At 40.0% G+C, this 20,011-nt stretch overlaps 1 protein-coding gene and 2 pseudogenes across 4 annotated transcripts in view; 2 read left to right on the forward strand and 1 right to left on the reverse strand.

Moving 5' to 3' along the window:
• LOC107499119 (zinc finger protein 234-like) overlaps positions 1 to 18,888 on the forward strand; it is a 32,246-nt gene extending 13,358 nt beyond the window's left edge. Inside the window, exons 1-5 of one of the 4 annotated variants that reach the window (XM_036232450.1) lie at positions 2,302 to 2,535; positions 4,848 to 4,887; positions 5,769 to 5,859; positions 8,937 to 9,063; positions 15,366 to 18,888. In XM_036232450.1, coding sequence (XP_036088343.1) covers positions 5,845 to 5,859; positions 8,937 to 9,063; positions 15,366 to 17,230 — 2,007 coding nt within the window. In that variant the 5' untranslated portion in view covers positions 2,302 to 2,535; positions 4,848 to 4,887; positions 5,769 to 5,844 and the 3' untranslated portion in view covers positions 17,231 to 18,888. Of the gene's footprint in view, positions 2,536 to 4,847; positions 4,888 to 4,942; positions 4,981 to 5,768; positions 5,860 to 8,936; positions 9,064 to 13,757; positions 14,425 to 15,365 lie in introns of those variants that run through there. The other 3 variants (XM_036232449.1, XM_036232451.1, XM_036232452.1) reach the window with 3 other exon arrangements.
• LOC118611787 lies at positions 8,361 to 8,479 on the forward strand (annotated as a pseudogene).
• On the reverse strand, positions 9,296 to 9,413 carry LOC118611897 (annotated as a pseudogene).
• Positions 18,889 to 20,011: the final 1,123 nt, after the last annotated feature.

Genomic DNA, 20,011 nt, shown 5'->3' on the forward strand with positions numbered 1-20,011 from the left:
CTCCTAATGGTTCCGTTTCTTAGGCTGAACCCTTACCAAGAAGTGTTTATTGTTGTTGTTGTTGTTGTTTTTGAGAATGGTTCTAGAGGAACAGATTATTAAGGATAAGTTTTTATGACTTCATTGTGTTTTCTGGAATTGGTTCTCTGATCACTAGATTTAAAGGCACTAATGATTGTTTCCTATGGAAAATGGGGCATTGGTAGTCATTGGTACACTGCAGCAAAAATACACAAAATGTCACATTTGATTCTCCTAGTAAAATGAGGCAAAGTTTTGAATTACCACGAGTTGTTACTTAAGATGTTTTGATCAGACTAATGAGTGTAATGGGATTTTCTGGTTATGTGCTGAAGAAAGTGGGAAAGAGAAAGGTGAGCCTCAAATTCCAGCTCAAGCGTAATGACCTGAAAGTTTCAAGTCATCACACACTGGCTTCTTGACATTTCCTGTTGACGTTGGTGTCCCTAGGAAATAAATAGATGGGAAGTTTACTAAAGTCTTTTTTGCTCTATATATGTGGCAGAATTCTAGGTCAAGTGAACAGATATCTAACTTGAATCACCAAAACTAAAGTCACAGCCCCTAAATCAAGCATGGCCAGTTTACAAACATGAATCCCTTGAATGAAGGGCTGTCTAGGTCCTCTTGAGGGTGGAACCTTATATATTGTAAAAATGGGTGCTGCTAATCTTTTCCTCAGAGTTCCCCAAAGGGACCCATGGCTATGGACCAATGTGTGTACTGAAAAGGGATATACTTTTTTTTTTTTTTTTTTTTGCAATGATTGGATCCTTGCTTACTGGTTTGGGTGAGGGTCTGAGGAAGCAGAGTTCACTCTAGATTGGATGCTGTCAGAAAGCAGGAGCGGTCGTAATACCACGTGTCACAATACATTTAACTTTTGGAAGGGCTGATTAGAAGAATAAAGCTCTAAATGGTAGAGAAGTAGCAGTTGCTCATTTAGCCAGGAGGGGGGTGTTTGGCATTGTGTGGGTAGCACAATGACTTTGTTTTTGTCCATCTAAACAAAATTTGAGTCTTGTTTTGTCCCACTTTACCATGGTCTCAGAGAAACCTTCTTTGAGGATGGTACTCTATGATTCTTTTATGTCCAGAAGGAGAATAACATGGTCTAGCTGTGAGTGCCAGGCTAGCTTCCAGATGTCAGGGGCTGTTTTTAGTTCTCAGTCCATTCAATGCAACATTGTATACAGCAGTCGTTTGAAAGAGTTAGATTTTCAGTGACTGATATTAGAAAATGTCTAGCTTATGTCAAGTTTAAAAAAAAATGGATACAGAACATGAGACTTCATTTTTAAAAACAAATGTCTATGTTGGTATATGTAGGTTAATGGGGAGAAAAGAACCTGGTTATCTTCAAGGGAAAGGATTCCAGGTGCATTTTTTTCTTAAATTTTGCTTTATACAATTTTTAATTAGTTTCCAGGAACGTGTTTTAAAAGTGCTAACAATCATAAGGATATTTTAACCAGAAAATGTGAAAGAAAAAACTCAATTCTAAAACATGATCTTTCACCTATAGAATCATCATCCTCAGTGCTCTGGCATTAAATTATAGGCTTCACAGCCAGAATGAACTCAATGCCACCCAAGCTCTTCAGCAGTTACGCTTGCTTTGAGATAGTGGACAAATTTACTAACTTCTCTGAAATTCGGTGTTTCCACCCCCAAAGTAGGGATAACTGTAATGAAAAGTGTAAATGAGGGCAGAGTACTTACCCGCGAGCACAAGCTTCCACTTTAGCTCTCTGAAGTTATTTTTTTTTCTGCCAAACTGGTGCCGTGGGGTCTTAGAGTAGGGGCTGCTCCCTTATTCATTCATCAGAATCAGATCATTCTACGTCCAAAATCATTTTACTTCGCCCATTCTTTTAATTCAGTTTTAGCCTCATATCATCAGATTATACTAAATATTATCCTTTTTTAAATCGTTCGGTGTGCCCTAGACAGTCAATCCCCATTAATTTCTTGAAGATTGTGTCTCCTCACTTGTTCCCTTTCCAACAACAATCCGGGCATCATTGGAGGCATCTCGCTTTCAAGAAGTCTTGTTTTTGGAATATTTTCGCTGGAAGACGCAAAGAAAGTTAAAGCCGACCCCCAGGGTAGGAACCTACAAGGTAGGGTCTGTGGGATTCTCTCCTTTCGGGCAATTTGAGAAGTGCAGTCAAGGAGCGTCCTGTACTCCCAACACTTCCAGGAGCGTGGGAATACAAGTCAAAGTTTTCCCTTTGGAGAATACAAGGAAGGCGTAGTGCACACGCCCGGTTGCAGCCTCGAGAACTTCTGCTCAGGAGGCGGGTCTGGTGGATTCTGGGAAGTGTAGTCCGCAGTTCCGTGGACTCGCAGGAACTTCCGGTCCTGGAGCGCTCAGTTGCTATAGTATTTTCTGTGGAGTTTCATGTCGGTTCCGCGTCCCGCAGGCCTTTAAGAACTTGCTGGATCTGTGCTTGGGACCTGAAAGACTCAGCGGTCGACTTAGGGGAAAAGAGCCCTCAACGCTGAACTCAGGTATCGAGGGGTGAGGTGGGCGGTGCCTCTGTGCGTTTGGGGCGTTTCTTGCGTCCCCAGGCGGGACCGGCTCGGTAGTGTATCGCCTGGTTCGCGAATGCCCAAGGCTCTCAGCTCGCCCAGTCCGCCTCCCTACAGTTGCTATGCGTGGTTCGGCTTCCTGGCATTTGGGGTTAATTTCCCTGTGCCTCCCGGTGCTGTTCTTTAAAATGAGCATATGAGTACGTTCTCAATACAATTGTTTTGTGGATTGAAATAGGGGGTACAAGATCTAAATCTTAAAACAGTTCGGGGTATGTGTCGAATAATGATCTCTCCGTCGAGCGGTCCAGTCCCCGGGTTAGCGTTTGAGCTCCAGCTCCAGTGACCTTGGCTCTGCTCTCCAGTCACTGCGTCCCGCTGCATAATCCCTTCTGACCTCTTTTTTTTTTTTTTTTTTTTTTTTAGAAAGGTGAGGTGTCTTTCCAGATCACACGGAGAGAGGGAGGGCTTTAACTTTTCTGGAGGACAGCCTCACGATCAGAGCATTTCATAACATTCTTTTTTCCCGCAGCCTGACTCCTCAGAAAGGACTGCATGGACATAGAGGGGGTGACTCCTTGGTTATTGACAGCAAAGTTCCACATGAGTGGTACTTGGCCTTTTCCCTTTACATGTTCACATAAATCGGGCATGGGTATTGGTGATAATTACCCTTAACTACTAACTTCAATGAAGAGGGCTTTGTACAAATAAAGACGTTATGTCACACCATGGCTCTGTGAAGAAAGACTGCTTTTTTCCTATTCTATAAATTGAGGTTGCGTCTCAAGGAGTATAAATTAATGGCCCATAGCCACCCACTTAATAAGAGGCTGAGCTGGGGTTGGAATTTAGGCGGTCGAGTCCAGAGCTGGAGTTTAAAATCTCGTGGATGTATTCTTTAGCTCTAGAAACCAGCTGGAATCAGGCCAGATGGTTAGGACTTGGTTGTAGAGGACCTTAAAAGAAAGGCTAATGGGCTTGGACTTCAATGAGTTTTTTAAAACATTATCAAGTATTTTTTTTCACTTATTACACAAAACATATAGAAACAAGTCATTATGGGATGTTCAGGAAATACAGAAATCTGAAAGAGAAAAATATAATTGCTCATTCATCTAGAATGTAAAGATAGCAAATGTTACGCTTCTAATGTTTTTCTGTTTAGTGATTCTCTGAATATTTGTATGTTTATGAACATTTTACAGACTTTTTTAATCGTGCTTTTTTTAATGTTTTTCCTTTTATGTGTTTTAACTATGGAAATTTACAAACACTGCCAAGAAAGAATAAACTAACTTCCATATAATTTCATGATCATTCTTATTATTCTCATTAATATTATTCCTATGACTTTCTGATTTTTAAAACTTTTAATATAATTTTAAACCTAGAGAAAAGTCACAAAAACAGTATCAAGAATTCTCATATACACTCTACCCAAATTCACCACTTGTTTACATTTTGTCTATGCTTTGTGGCTCCATGAACCAAATAACACCAAGAATATACCTGCATTTAATGACAGCTTATTTTTGCTTTCTGCAGGAAGGAAGCCCACATACCACTGATGGGTAGTCAAGAGGTATCTTCGTAAGAGGGTTTTAGGAGAGGTTGATTATAGATTATAGGGTTTTAGCATCACATACTCGGTAATATTAGACATTATACTAGATAATAGTGTTATCAGATATTAGGTATCTGTTAAGTTATTACGATACGGGTTAATAGTGTTACTTTTAAATAATAAGAGAAAAGAGATAACACCTTTATATAATTTACAATCCTGTTTCATTTTGTTCTTTTTCATTTAAAGTTCCCACAGTTCCCACACAGATTTGCAGTGTAGCCATTCCCCCACCCCCAACTCCAGTTTCAAAGTCTAATTTTTTTGGTGAGAATAGATTTTATTTTAAACATATGTTAAGAAAAGCAAAAGTTTTTTTCTCTATTATGATCTGTAGATTTGAATCTTGGCTACCTTTACAAACTGACATCACCAGCAGTTGCTCTGTTCATTGCCAAGGTAACATCTAGAAATCTCTGTTCTGCCCTCTGAATAGCTGTAGCAACTCAGGAATCTAATTGGGTGCCTCCTAAATAATGGTGTTCCATCTCCTGACATTTATTTTTCAATTCTACAATATATCATGCTTTTCTTAATGTGCTTTAATGCGGAATAATTCTACAGCCATTTTGTTGTTGTTCTTGATACTTTGGAAGAGTATAGAGGCAAGTTATTTTGGAGAACGTCCCTCACTTGGTGTTTATCTGATATGTTCCATGTTTAGGTTCAGTTCATGCATTGTCGGCAGAGATTTCACAGACATGGTAAGGTGTCCTTGTCGTTTGCAACATAACAGGAGCTGAAGGATGTCAGTTTGTCCCTATATTGGCGGACTCAGCTTTGTTCACTAGGCCAAGGTGACGTCCGTCAGCTATCTCTGTTGTAAAGTTACTGGGTTTTTTTCCCCAAAATCAATAGTTTTTTTCTGGGGAGAAACATTTATTAATGGGCATTTTACTGCAAAGACAAGCTTCCCTCTGCACCCCCCACTTACTTATTTATTCATTCAAGTATAAATATTCTATCAGTAGTTTTACTAATATTCTATTAGTAGTTTATAATTAAATGATGTGTAAATTAACATTTATTTTTACCAACTGGAGGTATATTATACATACCATAGAATTTTCCCATTTCATGTGTACAAATCAATGAGTTGTAACTTCGCTGAGTGGTTCGACCACTGCTGTAATTCAGTTTAGAATATTTTTGTTTCCCCAATTGTGTTCCTCATGCCCATTTGCACTTAAGCCTCATTCTTTTCCCAGATACCCAGGCACCCACTAACCTACGTTCTGTCTGCATAGATTGATTTATTCTGGGCATTTCAATAGAGAGAATCATACAATATGTGGTCTTGTGACTGGTGTTTTTGCACTTTCCACAGTGTTTACAGGGTTCATGTTGTAGCATGATAAGGCCTTCATTCCTTTTAACTGGCCAGTAATATTCCATTGTATGATTACGTTACAGTTTGTCTGTTCATTGGCATATAGGTCAACATTGTGATTGTCCCCAGTTTTAGGTTATTATGAATGATGCTGCTATAAATATTCACATGCTAATTCACAATAATTCACGTGTTGTTCGTGTTCGTGAGCAGGATCCAGGCCACTCTTTCGTGTCCACTTCTCTGTCTTCGCAGGCACTGCTAGGCAGTTTTGCCCTCCTGGGATCAGTGCCACTCCAGACTGCACACAACCCCAGAAGTAGGAGGAAAAATGACCACGTACAAGGTGAGCAGGGCTTGCCTTTCTCACTTTTAAAATTCCATGTTGTTACTCAGCTGTCACATGCTTTTCTTGGGATGACTCAAGCAGAACGACAGGCATTTGAGGACCTGTTTTGCCAGGTCTGTCTTTATCCCTTTTGAGTTTACTTTGCATTTGTTTTTGGTTTTCGTTTCATTATTCTTTGTTTTATGGGGTAGACAATTTATTAGAAATGAACAACTACTTCACTGCTGACAAATTAGTGCTATTTATTTTCTCATACTCTTTTTTTTGTGTACATTTATAGCTACTTGTATTCATGATATACATTTAATTTTAAGTTGAGTCTATGGGCATGCCACCCTGAACAAGCTCTATCCCGTGTGATCTCGGAAGCTAAGTAGGGTCAGGCCTGGTTAGTTCTTGGATAGGAGACCACCTATGAAGACCAGGTGCTGTAGGCATAAAAAATGAAAAATCAGAGATTGTAAGCTGATGAGGTCCTTGCAATCTGTGAGGTCAACCAAGGGTTGGCTCACCTAAAAAATATATATATATATTTACGTTGACTTTTTTACTCTAATATTATGCGATGTTTACATTTTGGGGGTACATCATATTCTCATTGAATCGATGTACCTTTTAATTTTTAACTGAATTGCACTCATAGACATATAGAGGCTTTATAAATTTTACAGCTTTTTAAAATTTATTTTTCTTTTTTAATTACCGTTGACATTCGATATTATATTAGTTTCAGATATACAGAATAGTGGCTAGATGGTTATATAACTTCTGAAGTGATTTCTCTCTATCAGTGTAGTGCCCACCTGACACCATACATGGCTATTACAGTATGATTGACTGTATTCCCTATGCTGTACTTTACATCCCCGTGAGGAATGTTACTGTTTTAAACAAACTGCAGTGACAGCTGTCTTACATAAACCCTTATCCGCAAAAAATCAATTCTGAAAACAATCTGCCAGTTTTTTGTCCTGTATCAAAACTGATATCTGTCAAGTTGGCTGTTTTCTAGGTAGAGTAACAAAACACAAGCACAACACAGCAGACTCTCACTGCTTCATACAGATATCATTGGAGGTTTTCACATAGGAAGAGGTAGATCTCATCTTCCCCATGCCTGAGTCATGCCTCGTGTGCATTTTATTTGTCTTTTTCGTTGCTGTTTTTTATATTAGCTACTTTGATTAAAGTAATAGGTACTCTTAGTTTAAAATGTCCAGAGATACTGAAAGATTTGCCAGTAACTTGCATTCTTGTGCCTGCACTTGCTCCTCAGAGCAGCTGAATGAGGAGATTTGGTTCTCATCTTCCTCTTAAAATATGAAAAACCCGCTCAGATTCCCACAGGAAACTAAGGGTCAGGAATGGAAGGCATTCTGCTCAAGTGACGAGAAGAGAGAAAGAGTTCATTTCAGGACCTGTGCCTTGCAGTGTGGGCGCTGGAGAGGCCCTCTGAGTGACAGTTTCCACGGGTGGCGCTGCTGCTCGCCGACTCCCTTCTTGGGGTGCATCTCTTCTCTTCTTGCCACAGCATGACCTCAGGTGCACAGCCTCTCAGTGCTCCCAACACACAAAGGCAGCCATTGGCGCAGCTGTTGTATAAAACCTTTAAATTCGTCTGTGGCAAAAGATACTGTGCATGGTATTACCGAAGTAAATGAATAAATAACAACCTAACGCATTTTTAATCAAATAAGTGAGAATAATAGAACAAGTCATTCTTCCAAATCAGATTACCAAAACCATGGGAAATTTTATAGTCCGCTCTTGGCCTTCATATGGAGAATCAGGGTGCTCGTATTCTCTTGAAATATTTGTGAAATAGGAAAAAAATTGAGATGAATATCTGCCTTTGACTATAATTTTAAACATGCTTATTTTTGATATTTTAATTTTCATTTGCAATTATTTTAAATAATCAGACAGGAAAGTAAAATCTACATAGAATGATATTCTTTGCAGGATGAGTTATAATGACAAAAATATGTAAAAGTAAATATTGATGATTTAGAACAGGTAACTATAGATCTTCATTTCCCTGGAATAAAATGCAGCCATGAAATGAGATCAGATAGATATTGATAATGATAATAAGAAATAAAGATATAGTAAATGTTTATTATGCATTTACTCTATGCCATACACTGTCCCAAATGATGTAGGTAGACCACTGTTTAATCCTTAAAGAATTCTGTCATACAACGACCCTTGTACGGAGAGGAAACTCAGACACATAGGCAAACTTGTTTAAGGTCATACAGCTAGTAAGGGACAGACCCTAAGGATGCGCGCTGAGGCACACTGGCTCTAGAGCACGACATCGAATGCTGCAATTAAGAGATGTGGTGTGTAGCTTGAGGTTACACAGGTTGACCTACGGAATATGCCCCACGGGTTACCAGAAGCTCGCTAGTTTGGAGGACATTAAAGAAATGCGTTAGCATCCCGGAGTCATGTGTGTGAGGGGAAGAAGGGCATTATCAAATCAAATCTGTTTGGTCTACGGCCATGCCACCCCGAACAAGCCCGATCCCATCTGATTTCAGAAGGTAAGCAGGGTCAGGCCCGCTTAGTACTTGGACGGGAGACCACCTAGGAAGACCAGGTGCTGTAGGTGTAAAAACATAAAAAATAAGGGATTGTAAGCTGATAAGATCCTTGCAATCTGTGAGGTCAACCAAGGGTTGGCTTGTCTAAAAAAAAAAAAAAAAAAATGTGTGGACTAAGTTACTAAAACACTTTTGGGGGCAATTGGCAATAATCACCAAAAGGTAAAACGCATGTATCCCAGGATGCTTATTTAGGGTTCTTGGGTGTTACTTGTAAGTAGACTTAAAGAGAAAGCACAAAGTGAAAATACGAGAACTGTTGTCATTGCCGCACTTCTCTTGAGGCTGAAGAAAACCAGTGTGTGTGGCTCTGGCAGGATAGAGGGAGAACGACCGGGAGGTCTACAAATTCACATGAGTCCCTCACAATCTGTAGCCAACTCGCACCTTTCCACCTCTCAGTTTTTTTCCATTTCCAGTGGGTATTGAAGATAAGATTGAAGTTACATGTGTTTGGTGTTGTAGGAGGCAGTGACGTTCAAGGACGTGGCTGTGACCTTCACCGAGGAGGAGCTGGGGCTGCTGAACTCCGCCCAGAGGAAGCTGTATCAGGATGTGATGCTGGAGAACTTCAGGAACCTGGTCTCTGTGGGTGAGGACAGGTGCCCCCTCTCTAACTGAATATCAGCTCCCTGGATTGGCTTTGTGTCCTCAGCTGTTCGAGACTTTGGAGACCCTGAAACGATTGCCTCCATTTGTAGACCTTACCTCTTTTTTTTTTTAATTAATTTCTTTATTTTTTTATTTTAATTTTTTAGGCAGGCAGTTCTTGGTTGACCTCACAGAGTTCAAGGACCTTGTCAGCTTACAACCCTTATTTTTTATGCCTACAGCACCTAGTATTCCTAGGTGGTCTCCCATCCATGTACTAACCAGGCCTGACCCTGCTTAGCTTCCAAAATCACACAGGATCGGCTTGTTCAGGGTGGCATGGCTGTAGACTCGACATGAGTTTTGTACCAACAGTTTTACTAAAATACAAAGTAAGGTAGAAAATCTCCATTTTTTAGGAAGAATGGATTACATTGCAGCCAAAACTGTGGCCAGTTGCGTGAGCGATGTTAGAACCAGTGGGAGGAGATTTAATGAAAAAAGATATTGGTTAGAAATCGGTTTTTAAAAAAAATTTTTTAGAAATAGGTGATTGTAATACATTTCAATACCTATCTGTCTGGGTCTTGAGATTTGGTATTCCTCCAAATAGGTTATGTGTTTGAAAATGTTTGAAAAACACTGACGTTGATTCAATTGATCAGTATATAGTAGGAATCTAAATTTCCAGTAAATCGTACCTTTAGCGTATTCCTTTAAATATGTGGCTTTGCATGGTCCCAGGGCGTCACCCCTTCAAACATGAGGTAAAAAGCTTTGGATGATGACAGTAACCCAAAGAGAAGGGAAATCAGGTAAGAACCAAGTAGATAGAAGTCCTCGGAGATGTTCTTCCGCGTCTTTTACCTTTCGTCTCTTCCCTTTTGCCAACATCTGGTCCAAATCACCAAACCTCTTTCTTGGATTATTTTACCCGCCTCCATGCTGGTTGCCCTCCTTCCACTCTTCCCTGACTCTTGTCTGTTCTCCATGTAGCAGCCATAGGAAATGTCTGTTATTCTTCCATGCCTCTGCTCAAAACCCTTCATGGCTTCTTCTTTGTCTGAAAACCTCATAAAGTGGCCTGCCCTCTGAATACCTCCTCACTCCCTCCGAATACGTCTCTGATCGTCTGCTCGCTCCGTCTTTTCCACCCACGTTGTCCTGCTCTCTCCGGACCTTCCAGGGACGCATTATTGCCTGTTGCTGCTGTAACAAATTCCTGCAAGCATCATGGCCTGAAATAACACACGTTGATTCTTACAATTTAGGTCAGATGTGTGACATGGTTCTTACTGAGGTAAAATCAGGTGGTGGCACAATTGCATTGTTTTTTTGTTTTTTGGGTTTTTTGGAAGCTCTAGGGGAGAATCTGCATCTCTGCCTTTTCAGGTTCTAGATTTACCCCACATTTCTTAGCTTGTGGCCCCTTTCCTCTGTCTTCACAGCCAGCACGAGTCTTCTCTCCATAGTCACATTTCCCTGTGATACTCTTCTCTGCGACCATCTTCCATTTTAAAGTCAGCTGATGGTCAGCCTTAGTTCCCCATTGCCATATAACCTAACATATTCTAGGTTCCAAAGATTAAGACGTGGATTCCTGAGGGGACACCGTATTTTGCCTATTACAGGTATTTCTGCCTCAGAGCCCTTACTTGCTTTCTCTCTGTCACCTCAAACCCTCCTCTTCCCTCGTTACTTCATTCAGATCCCTGCTCAGTTGTAATTTCGTGAGCTAGGCCTTCTCTGACCACCTGTGTAAAATCCCGTCCTTTCTGCTCTTCTTGGTACTGTGACTCCTGTTGTTATTTGCTTGCTTGTTGCCTCTCTCTCTGCACTGGAGTGTAATCCCGACAAGCGAGGAATCTTGTCTCTTTTGTTTATAGCTCAATCCTGAGTGCCTAGCAAGGTCTGGTATGTGATAGGCGTCTGTATGTCTCCAAGGATAATGAAGATAGCTTCAGGTCATGGGCAAACCAGAATGAGTGAAGGATGTCACAGAACATCCGTTGTCTTCTGATGACTGCCCATCCAGTTACTGTCTATTTCAGTCACTCTCATGGAGTCTGACTCAGGAACAACAGGCGTCCTTTATTGAAAGGCAAGCGGTTCCGTGCAAAGTTCTCAGGTCAAGCACGTTGGCCAGAGAAGTCGCACCCAGGCAGGGTCGGGGCAGAGTTTGAAGGGTCGTGTCCAGGAAGGGGAAGATTCAAAAAAGGCAAAAGCATAGCGTGGGGCTCTTTCATTGGTGCAGTGGTTTTGCGCCACGAGTGTAGTCCTGGCACCCGCGGATTGGTCATGGGCCTCCGGTGGGTAGCAGACAGGAGCTAGGGGCGGGGACCTGCCCCTGGGCAAGGCTTGGGGCCTTTTCTGGGAGTGCTGGCCTTACAGTAAGCATTGTGGTGTGACCAGACTGAGGAGCACTCTTTCCCTGTGGCTTTCCCAGAGTCTTCCACAGGGGAGAATATTTTGAAATGAGGATTCTGATGTCTAATTCTCAGCTAGCTCCCCCACACAAGGAAAAGATGTCTGTTTCCTACAGTGTCAGATAGTAACGATGTTGCAGGCTGCCTTTCCTATCTGAAGCCCATGTCAATGCCCCCAGGTGTCCCTTTCCTGTCTCTGAGAGGGAGGATTTAAGATGATTGAGAGTGACATCAGACACACACTTGAATTTGCCTATATCTCTGGTTCAAAAATCTGTTCTGCCTTAGTTTTCTACAAATTTATCCATTGGACAGATATTAAAGAATATATATTTCATATGATTTTCCCTTGGTTTTTGTAAAGACTTAGTGTCTTTTTACTAGTGAACCTGGAAAGAATCAGGAAACTTCCTGCTCAAAATTCCTGTCATATCTTCAGAAAGACTCTCTGTTCCCCTTATACAACTATTTTTTAAGGGTCAAATTTATCAAATATAAACATAAACTACATTACTTCCCAAGAAGTACACACTCACTGAGTGATATTTTTCCAAGCTTTCACGCTTTGAGCTTATCTTTCCATTGGAATAATTACTTTTAAGAACTGGGCAACTTCTAGAACCAAAGCCTTCAAGTTTTGGTTTTTTTTTTTTTTTAACATGAACCACAGTAAGCAATGCATTTTTCATTTCCCAGTTGTAGATTTATATGTATGACTTTCTTAGGCATTTCATGTAGTCGCTCCTTTCCTGTTGGTGATAATGCTCGAATAGTTCCTATTCTGGTTGTGTTTTTCTGGATACTTATTACAACCTTTTAAATTTATTTCACAGGTCACCAGAGGGCTGTGGTTTTCCATTTGAAAAACTGTTGTGATAGGCTCTTTTATGTATAGTCAATGTTTTTCCATATTCTGTTTCAAAGAGATAGTCTAGAAGCCTCTGAGGAAAACAGTGATAGCCCCTCTTTTCACACCAAATAATTTTTGCCACCTTTGATTTTCTCATTAGCACCATGCTTGCTGTAGCCGTGTGTCTGGTACACTTTTTCAGCTTTCTAGCAGAACTAAAGTTTTCCGTCCCTTTTCTGTTTCAGAGAACTTACTTGAAAAGTACATACAGCACCAACTCTTACTAGGAGATGACTTAAATGTGGACGAGAAAAGTCAAAATGGATTTCATTTGTTCATTCAACACACATTTGTTGAGTACTCACCGTGCTTCAGGCACAGTTCTGAGCAGTGCTTATAAAGCAGAAATTGTCAAATGTGTTCATCATACAAGGCATAAAATGCTTCCTCCTTTGATGCTGCATTGTGGTGGGAAAGATGTACGTTAAACAACACGTGACTTAGTGTGTCGAACGATACAAAGTGCTATGTAGAATATGTACGAGGAGCGTGGAAGTTGCCAGAGGTGAAACTAGTGAGGACAAGGTTTATTCTTTTATACCGGGTGGTGAGGAGGCCTCGGGGGAGAGCTGACATTGAGCAGAGACCTAACAGACACGAGGAGCCATCCTGGGAAGAGTTCCTGACAGGAACAAATTCCCATTCTAGGGTTGTTTTTTCAGGTTTACTCCATGACCTCATCTTTTCCTTCTGCCAGGCTCTGTCTTCATTGTAAAACAGGGGTTCCAAACCCCCGGGCCTTGAACCGGTACCGGTCCACGGCCTGTTAGGAACAGGGCCGCACAGCAGGAGGTGAGCGGCAGGCCATTGAGCAAGGATTCATCTGTATTTGCAGCAGCTCCTCACTGCCAGCATCACCGCCTCAGTTCTGCCTCAGATCCTCAGGCGTTAGATTCTCATAGGAGCACCAGTCTCTGGTGCCAAAAAGATAAGAGACAGCTTTACATTTTCCATGTGAAAGATTATTTTCCACTTTTTCACATGTTTTTTTCTAGAGTTCTGAATTACTGCCAGGTTTTAGAACAATGTATGGTATGTTCAATTTTGGTTCCTTTTTGTCCTCGTGAAGGAATCTTGCCAAAAGAGGATAATATTTCACTCTCTGCTTTATGCTGTGTTTTAGTCAGTATGTGATTAGATACTTGCTTCCAAACCTGCAAGTCATTCTAACCGTTCTGGTCACCTTGACATTGAAGTAACTTTCCAATAAAAGGACCTAAATCAGAGTTATATAGAAATTATTTATCACAAAAGAGGAGGCAGCTTTTAATTGGCTATTCCTACAGGAAGGGAGCAAATTACTCCCTATTAAACATTTTTTAAGAAGTATTTTCTATTTGCAAAAAAAGAGCTTTCTTTTTTTTGAGCAGTTTTAGGTTCAGAGCCACATTGAGAGGAAGGTGCCAGATAATCACCATTATGGTATCATACAGAGTGTTTTCACTGTCCTAAGAATCCTCTATGCTCTACTTATTTATCCCTCCCTCCCTCCCCCAACTCCTGGCAACCATTGAAATTTTTATTGTCTCCATACTTTTGCTTTTCCAGGAATGCCTTATAGTTTGAATCATACAGTATGTAGACTCTTCAGACTTGCTTCTTTTATTTACTAATATGCATTTACCTTTCTGCCATATTTTTTCACGGCTCGATAAAACTTTTTTTTTTTTAGCACTGAATAATATGCCGTTGTGTAGATATACCACAGTTTGTTTATCTATTCGCCTACTGAAGAGCAACACAAGATGCTTTGCTTCCAAGTTTTGTTTCTATGAGTAGAGCTGCTATGAACACTCATGTACAAGTTTTTGTGTGGACTTTAGTTTTCAACTCCTGGTAAATACCAAGGAGCAAAATAGCTGGATCGTGTGGTAAGAGTTTAGTTTTCTAAGTGACCTCCAATATGGCTTCCAAAATGGCTGTATCGTTTTGCATTTCCACCAGCGATGAATGAGAGTTCCTGTTGCTCTACGTCCTTTTCAATATTTGGTGGTGTCGGTGTTGTGGATTTTGGCCATTTTTATAGGTGCGTAGTGATATCTTGTTGTTGTTTGAATATGAAGTTCTCTGATGGCATAAGATGTGGAGCATCTTTTTATATGCTTAATTGCCATCTGTATATCTTGCTAGGTGAATTATTTTTATGGTTTTAGGCCCATTTTTTAAATTGGGTTCTTTGTTTTCTTATTGTTGAATTTTAAGAGAAGTACTTTTCAAACTAATTGAACGGTTATTGAACACATAATCTCCAGATGTTTAGATAACTTTGTATAAATACAGAATCTTTAGAATACCAACGAGGTTAAGTCATTTAGAAAACACATTTCTAAACTTAGATTACTAAAAGTAGTCAAAAGTTTATAATAGTTGCCAACACAGTTAATGTCTGTAAACACAAGAAAAACAAGATTAAGTGTATATGTTGTGCTGAATTTCCAGGGATACTTTGAATATATAAATATAAATACTTTGAGGTATTGCTTATTAGAAAATATTATATGAACCCACAATTTGAAGTATTTATGTTATTGCTTCCCCGTAAAGTTTTAATTGATTCCTATTTGATTACCTACATCACTTTTCTATCTAATAATTTATTAACTACACAATTTACTACTGAAAATTCTACACCTACTTTGAAATTCAGTAGAAATGGACATAGGTTAGCAATTTGAATCACATTATCATATCCTTTTTTAAATTAAATCTTTTGCCTCTCACTAGTACCTCACCCAGGCGACTGGGTGTGTACTAATGGGTTTCGTTTTACTTAGTGAGTAGGAGCCAACTGAACCACCTCTAGGTTTCTATAAGCGTGTAAACCAGAGAGCATGATACACAGTAGACAAGAAAAACTGAATATTCCATGGATTCATTAAAATCTCATTCTGTTTCCTAAATGTGAAATCTTGAAAACACTCACAGATCCTTCAGTTGTCCACTTCTCTGAATTTCCTGTCTTTATAGGAGGAAAGATCCAAAGTGAGATAAAGACCATTCCAGAAGTAGGACCATGTGAAGAGCTTTCCTGTTGGCAGACCTGGCAACAGATTGCAAGTAACTTAACCAGGCATCAAGACTCCATGATAAAGAGCTTTCAGTTCCCCAGACGAAGCGATTCACCCAGCCAGGTTGGGGGAGGTCTATCCATAGCTCAGACGGCCCGGAAACCTTACCAGTGTAATGAATGTAAAAAATCGTTCAATGATGTCTCCAAGTTTGATCTTCATCAACAGATACACTCAGGAGAGAAGTCTCATATGTGTAGTGAGTGTGGAAAAAGCTTCTGTTATAGCTCAGCGCTCCGTATTCATCAGAGAGTTCACTTGGGAGAGAAACGCTATAAGTGTGATGAGTGTGGTAAGGAATTCAGTCAGAACTCACATCTACAAACTCATCAGAAAGTCCACACTGTAGAGAAACCGTTCAAATGTGAGGACTGTGGGAAAGGCTTCAGTCACAGATCAACACTTACTGTTCATTATAAATTACACACAGGAGAGAAACCTTATAACTGTGACAAATGCGGTAGGGCCTTTATTCACGCGTCCCATCTTCAGGAACATCAGAGAATCCACACTGGGGAAAAACCGTTCAGATGTGATATATGTGGGAAGAACTTCCGTCGTAGATCAGCACTTAATAGCCATTGTATGGTCCATACAGGAGAGAAACCGTACAAATGTGAACACTGTGGGAAGTGTTTCACTTGTAGCTCAAATCTTCATATCCATCAGAGGGTCCACACAGGAGAGAAACCTTATAAATGCGAGGAGTGTGGTAAGTCGTTCATTCAACCTTCACAATTTCAGGCTCATCAGAGAATCCACACTGGAGAGAAACCATATGTATGTAAGCAGTGCGGTAAGGGCTTCATTTACAGTTCAAGTTTTCAAGCCCATCAGGGAGTTCACACAGGAGCGAAACCATATAAATGTGATGACTGTGGGAAGAGCTTCAGGATGAAAATCCATTATCAAGTTCACCTTGTGGTCCACACAGGAGAGAAACCCCATAAGTGTGAGGTATGTGGGAAGGGCTTTCGTCAGAGTTCGTATCTTAAAATCCATCAGAAGGCCCACAGTGTAGTGAAACCTTATAAGTGTGAGGAATGCGGGCAGGGCTTCAACCAGAGTTCACGACTTCAGGTTCACCAGCTGATCCATACTGGGGAGAAACCATACAAATGTGAAGAGTGTGGGAAGGGCTTCAGTCGTAGAGCAGATCTTAAAATTCATTGCAGGATCCACACGGGAGAAAAACCATATAACTGTGAGGAGTGTGGAAAGGTCTTTAGCCAGGCCTCACATCTTCTGACCCATCAGAGGGTCCACAGTGGAGAAAAGCCATTCAAATGTGAAAAGTGTGGGAAGAGCTTTGGGCGGAGTTCACACCTTCAAGCCCATCAAAAAGTCCATACTGGAGAAAAGCCATACACATGCGAGGAGTGTGGGAAGGGCTTCAAGTGGAGCTTGAATCTCGACATGCATCAGAGGGTCCACACGGGAGAGAAACCATATAAGTGTGGGGAGTGTGGGAAGCACTTCAGTCAGGCCTCAAGCCTTCAGCTGCATCAGAGTGTCCACACTGGAGAGAAACCATACAAATGTGATGCGTGTGGAAAAGTCTTCAGTCGGTCTTCACAGCTTCAGTACCATGGGCGAGTTCACACAGGGGAGAAACCTTATAAGTGTGTCATGTGTGGTAAAACCTTCAGTTGGCGGTCCAATCTCGTAAGTCATCACAAAATTCATGGTGATACATTTTATGAAAGTGATGAGAGTGGTAAGAACATCAAAGAATTGTCAGAGGAAAAAAGTTCTACAAAATGACATTTCTTTAAAAACTCGTGCAATGCAAATTCTTATAATCAACAGTTTTCATAGGAGAAAAAAATATTCATTTTAGTTCGATTGGTGTTTAAGCAGTAGCTGAATATATTTCAATTTTCAGCAGGCCACACATTTGTAGATTATGCAGTAAATGTTTCAGTTTTTTGACATTTATCAGATGTGAGTTAGGAGATGGGACTTAGAAAGGGAAAGTGTTTTGTCTGGCCTTCGAAGGAAATGTGATGATGGGCAAGCCAGAAGTGATACCCCCAGAATGTAAGCTCCACGAGGGCAGGGCGTTTATTGCTGAGTCACATCATCCATAACATCGACTCATGCTGGTGGATGTGCTCAAAACTTGTATGTTAAATACACAGGAAAGAGAAAATGTACAATATGTGGAATTGTATCCAGAGGAGGGAACCTGCAAAATAAAATTAATTCAGGGAGATGAACATTTGTTGAAATGTGGAAAACCATTCAGTATTGCAGTCCGTGATATTAATATGGTATTAGTTACCCTATTGCAGCTGGCTCCTGTCCTCCCCATAGCCCCTGTTCTCAAGTTGGATTCTTATTATTTAGGGCCCTGTCTTGTTTTCCAAGGATTGTGTACAGCATAACTGAACTACCTTGTAATTTTTCTGAGAGTACAGGTTGAAAAAATTTTTTTCTACCTTTACAAGAAGTTGCTGCATATTATACAGTTGACTTTTATATATCAATGTTAAGGCAGTGGTTTACTGTAACACTATGAAAGTGTCCCAGGCAATTCAGTGACAGTTTTCTTAGTCTTGGATTTATTATTGATTTCTAACAATCTGCATTTCCAATGAACTCTGAAATATTTGCCTTCTAATTACTGTAGCATTTCTCTTATCAAAACTTCTCAGGTACCCATGAAATGAATACCAAAAAAATGTGTGGGCATATGTTAATTATATCAAATGTATTATTGAGGCAAGACTAACGTTTATATTGCCTTTCCTATTGCTAGCAGTGAAGCACAGTTTTGGGAAAAGAGTGCATATAAATATAGGTTGTACATCTCTTTGATCTGGAAATCATATAATTGGAAGTTACCATTAAGAGATTAAAATACCAAGCAGATAAATGCCACATCAATAACATCATTGAATTTTTAAAAATGGAAAAAGTGTACATCTATAGGAATTTGAGTCTTGATATATTCCTGTATTAACCTAAGCCATTTAAACCATGGCAGATATCTGTAATAACAGGAGAAATATGTAACATGGGCTTTGAGAGATCAAATATTGGAGTCCTCATAGCATAATCTTTAGGAGGGTGTTTATGTGTGTGTTTACACATGTACATGTGTATATGAGCAATAATGTGTAAAGGGGTGGTCTTCATAGTGGTTTCCCTTGGCAAGAAGCATTTTATGGTATTTTTCCATTTTATAGCTTCTTAAGTTATGTTTTAGTATTTCACTAAATATTGAATATTACCAAAGCAGTAAACAATTACAATCAAATTTTTAAAGTACTAAGTTATTATGCCTTACAGTTAAGACCTCCTAAATATGAGTGTTCTATGTCGTCATATAAGATCAAAGTTAAGGAATTTAAAAACCAAAGCATTTTCTGGTCGTTTTGCATACAGAGATAAATTTGCAAACTGACAAACTTCGAAAATCGTATCTTCGTAATTTATGCATGCTGTGCTCTAAGTTTAAATTCATAACAGAGAGCGGGCTTGAAACCAAATAGGTAAATATACAATGTGGAAGTATTAAAAATATATATATTCCCTTTTGAAAAGGTGTGCATAGGAAAGAACATGGTGTAAAAGCCATGACCACTCAGACTGTGGAACAAGTAAGAGTAAAGAGCAGGTTTGGATGCCACCCTGTATTCAGACACTATGGTGGAATTTTCAGTATGGTTGGTTAAAAGGCTTGACTCAGCAAATTATATCTGACTGGGGAGACTGGTTTCCACAATTGATTTTATGGACCATATCTTCACAAGATGCTAGATACTTACTAAGGTCCATGCTGCCCCAGTTTGGTGCATTGGGGGTCCCTAAGACATCCTCCAGGTCTGTCATTGCCTAAGAGTATTCCCAAGACATTATTCATATGACTATAATTTGTTACAGTAAAAGGATACAAAGTGAAATGAGCAAAGGGAAAGGTACAAAGGATGAAGTCTGGAAGAAATTGGGTGTAAGCTTCCAAGAGTCCCATCTGTGATATCACACATGATGTACTAAATTCTTTCAGCACTGAATTATAAAAACACGTGTGAAGTGACACTTATTAGAGACTCCTGCACTGGGTATTTATTGAGTTTGGTCCCATAGGCACTGTCTGCTTAGTATCTACCAAGACCGGAGACTCTCAGAAAGATAATAGGTATTCAGCATAAACCACCTTGAACAGGTAGCTTAGGCACTATGAGGTAACAGTAGGAATCCTGCAGTCAGGGTACCCAGACACCAGTCAGAGCCAGCTTTGTAACCAGGCTTTTCTAAGCATAGCAGTGTCAGTTCTATGTGAAACTCTTTCCTGCATACATGAAATCAGAGACCAAGTACCTTCATTCTTCTTTTGCTTTGCTTGCCATAATAGGTCATCTTTGCTTAAGGTAGTTTGTAATCAAAATTAACATTGTCCTTATAACTGATAAGACTGCAGGTGTGGCTTACATCCACTCTCCTGGGCAACCCAAGTTCCATGTTGGTCACAAGATTGCCATAGCACCTGTGAGCTGTGCAGTTCTTTATTTGTTGTTCTTTGTTCACAGTTGAGAGAAA

The sequence above is a fragment of the Rousettus aegyptiacus genome, unplaced genomic scaffold, assembly GCF_014176215.1.
Source record: "Rousettus aegyptiacus isolate mRouAeg1 unplaced genomic scaffold, mRouAeg1.p scaffold_m13_p_14, whole genome shotgun sequence".
Taxonomy (NCBI): Eukaryota; Metazoa; Chordata; class Mammalia; order Chiroptera; family Pteropodidae; genus Rousettus; species Rousettus aegyptiacus.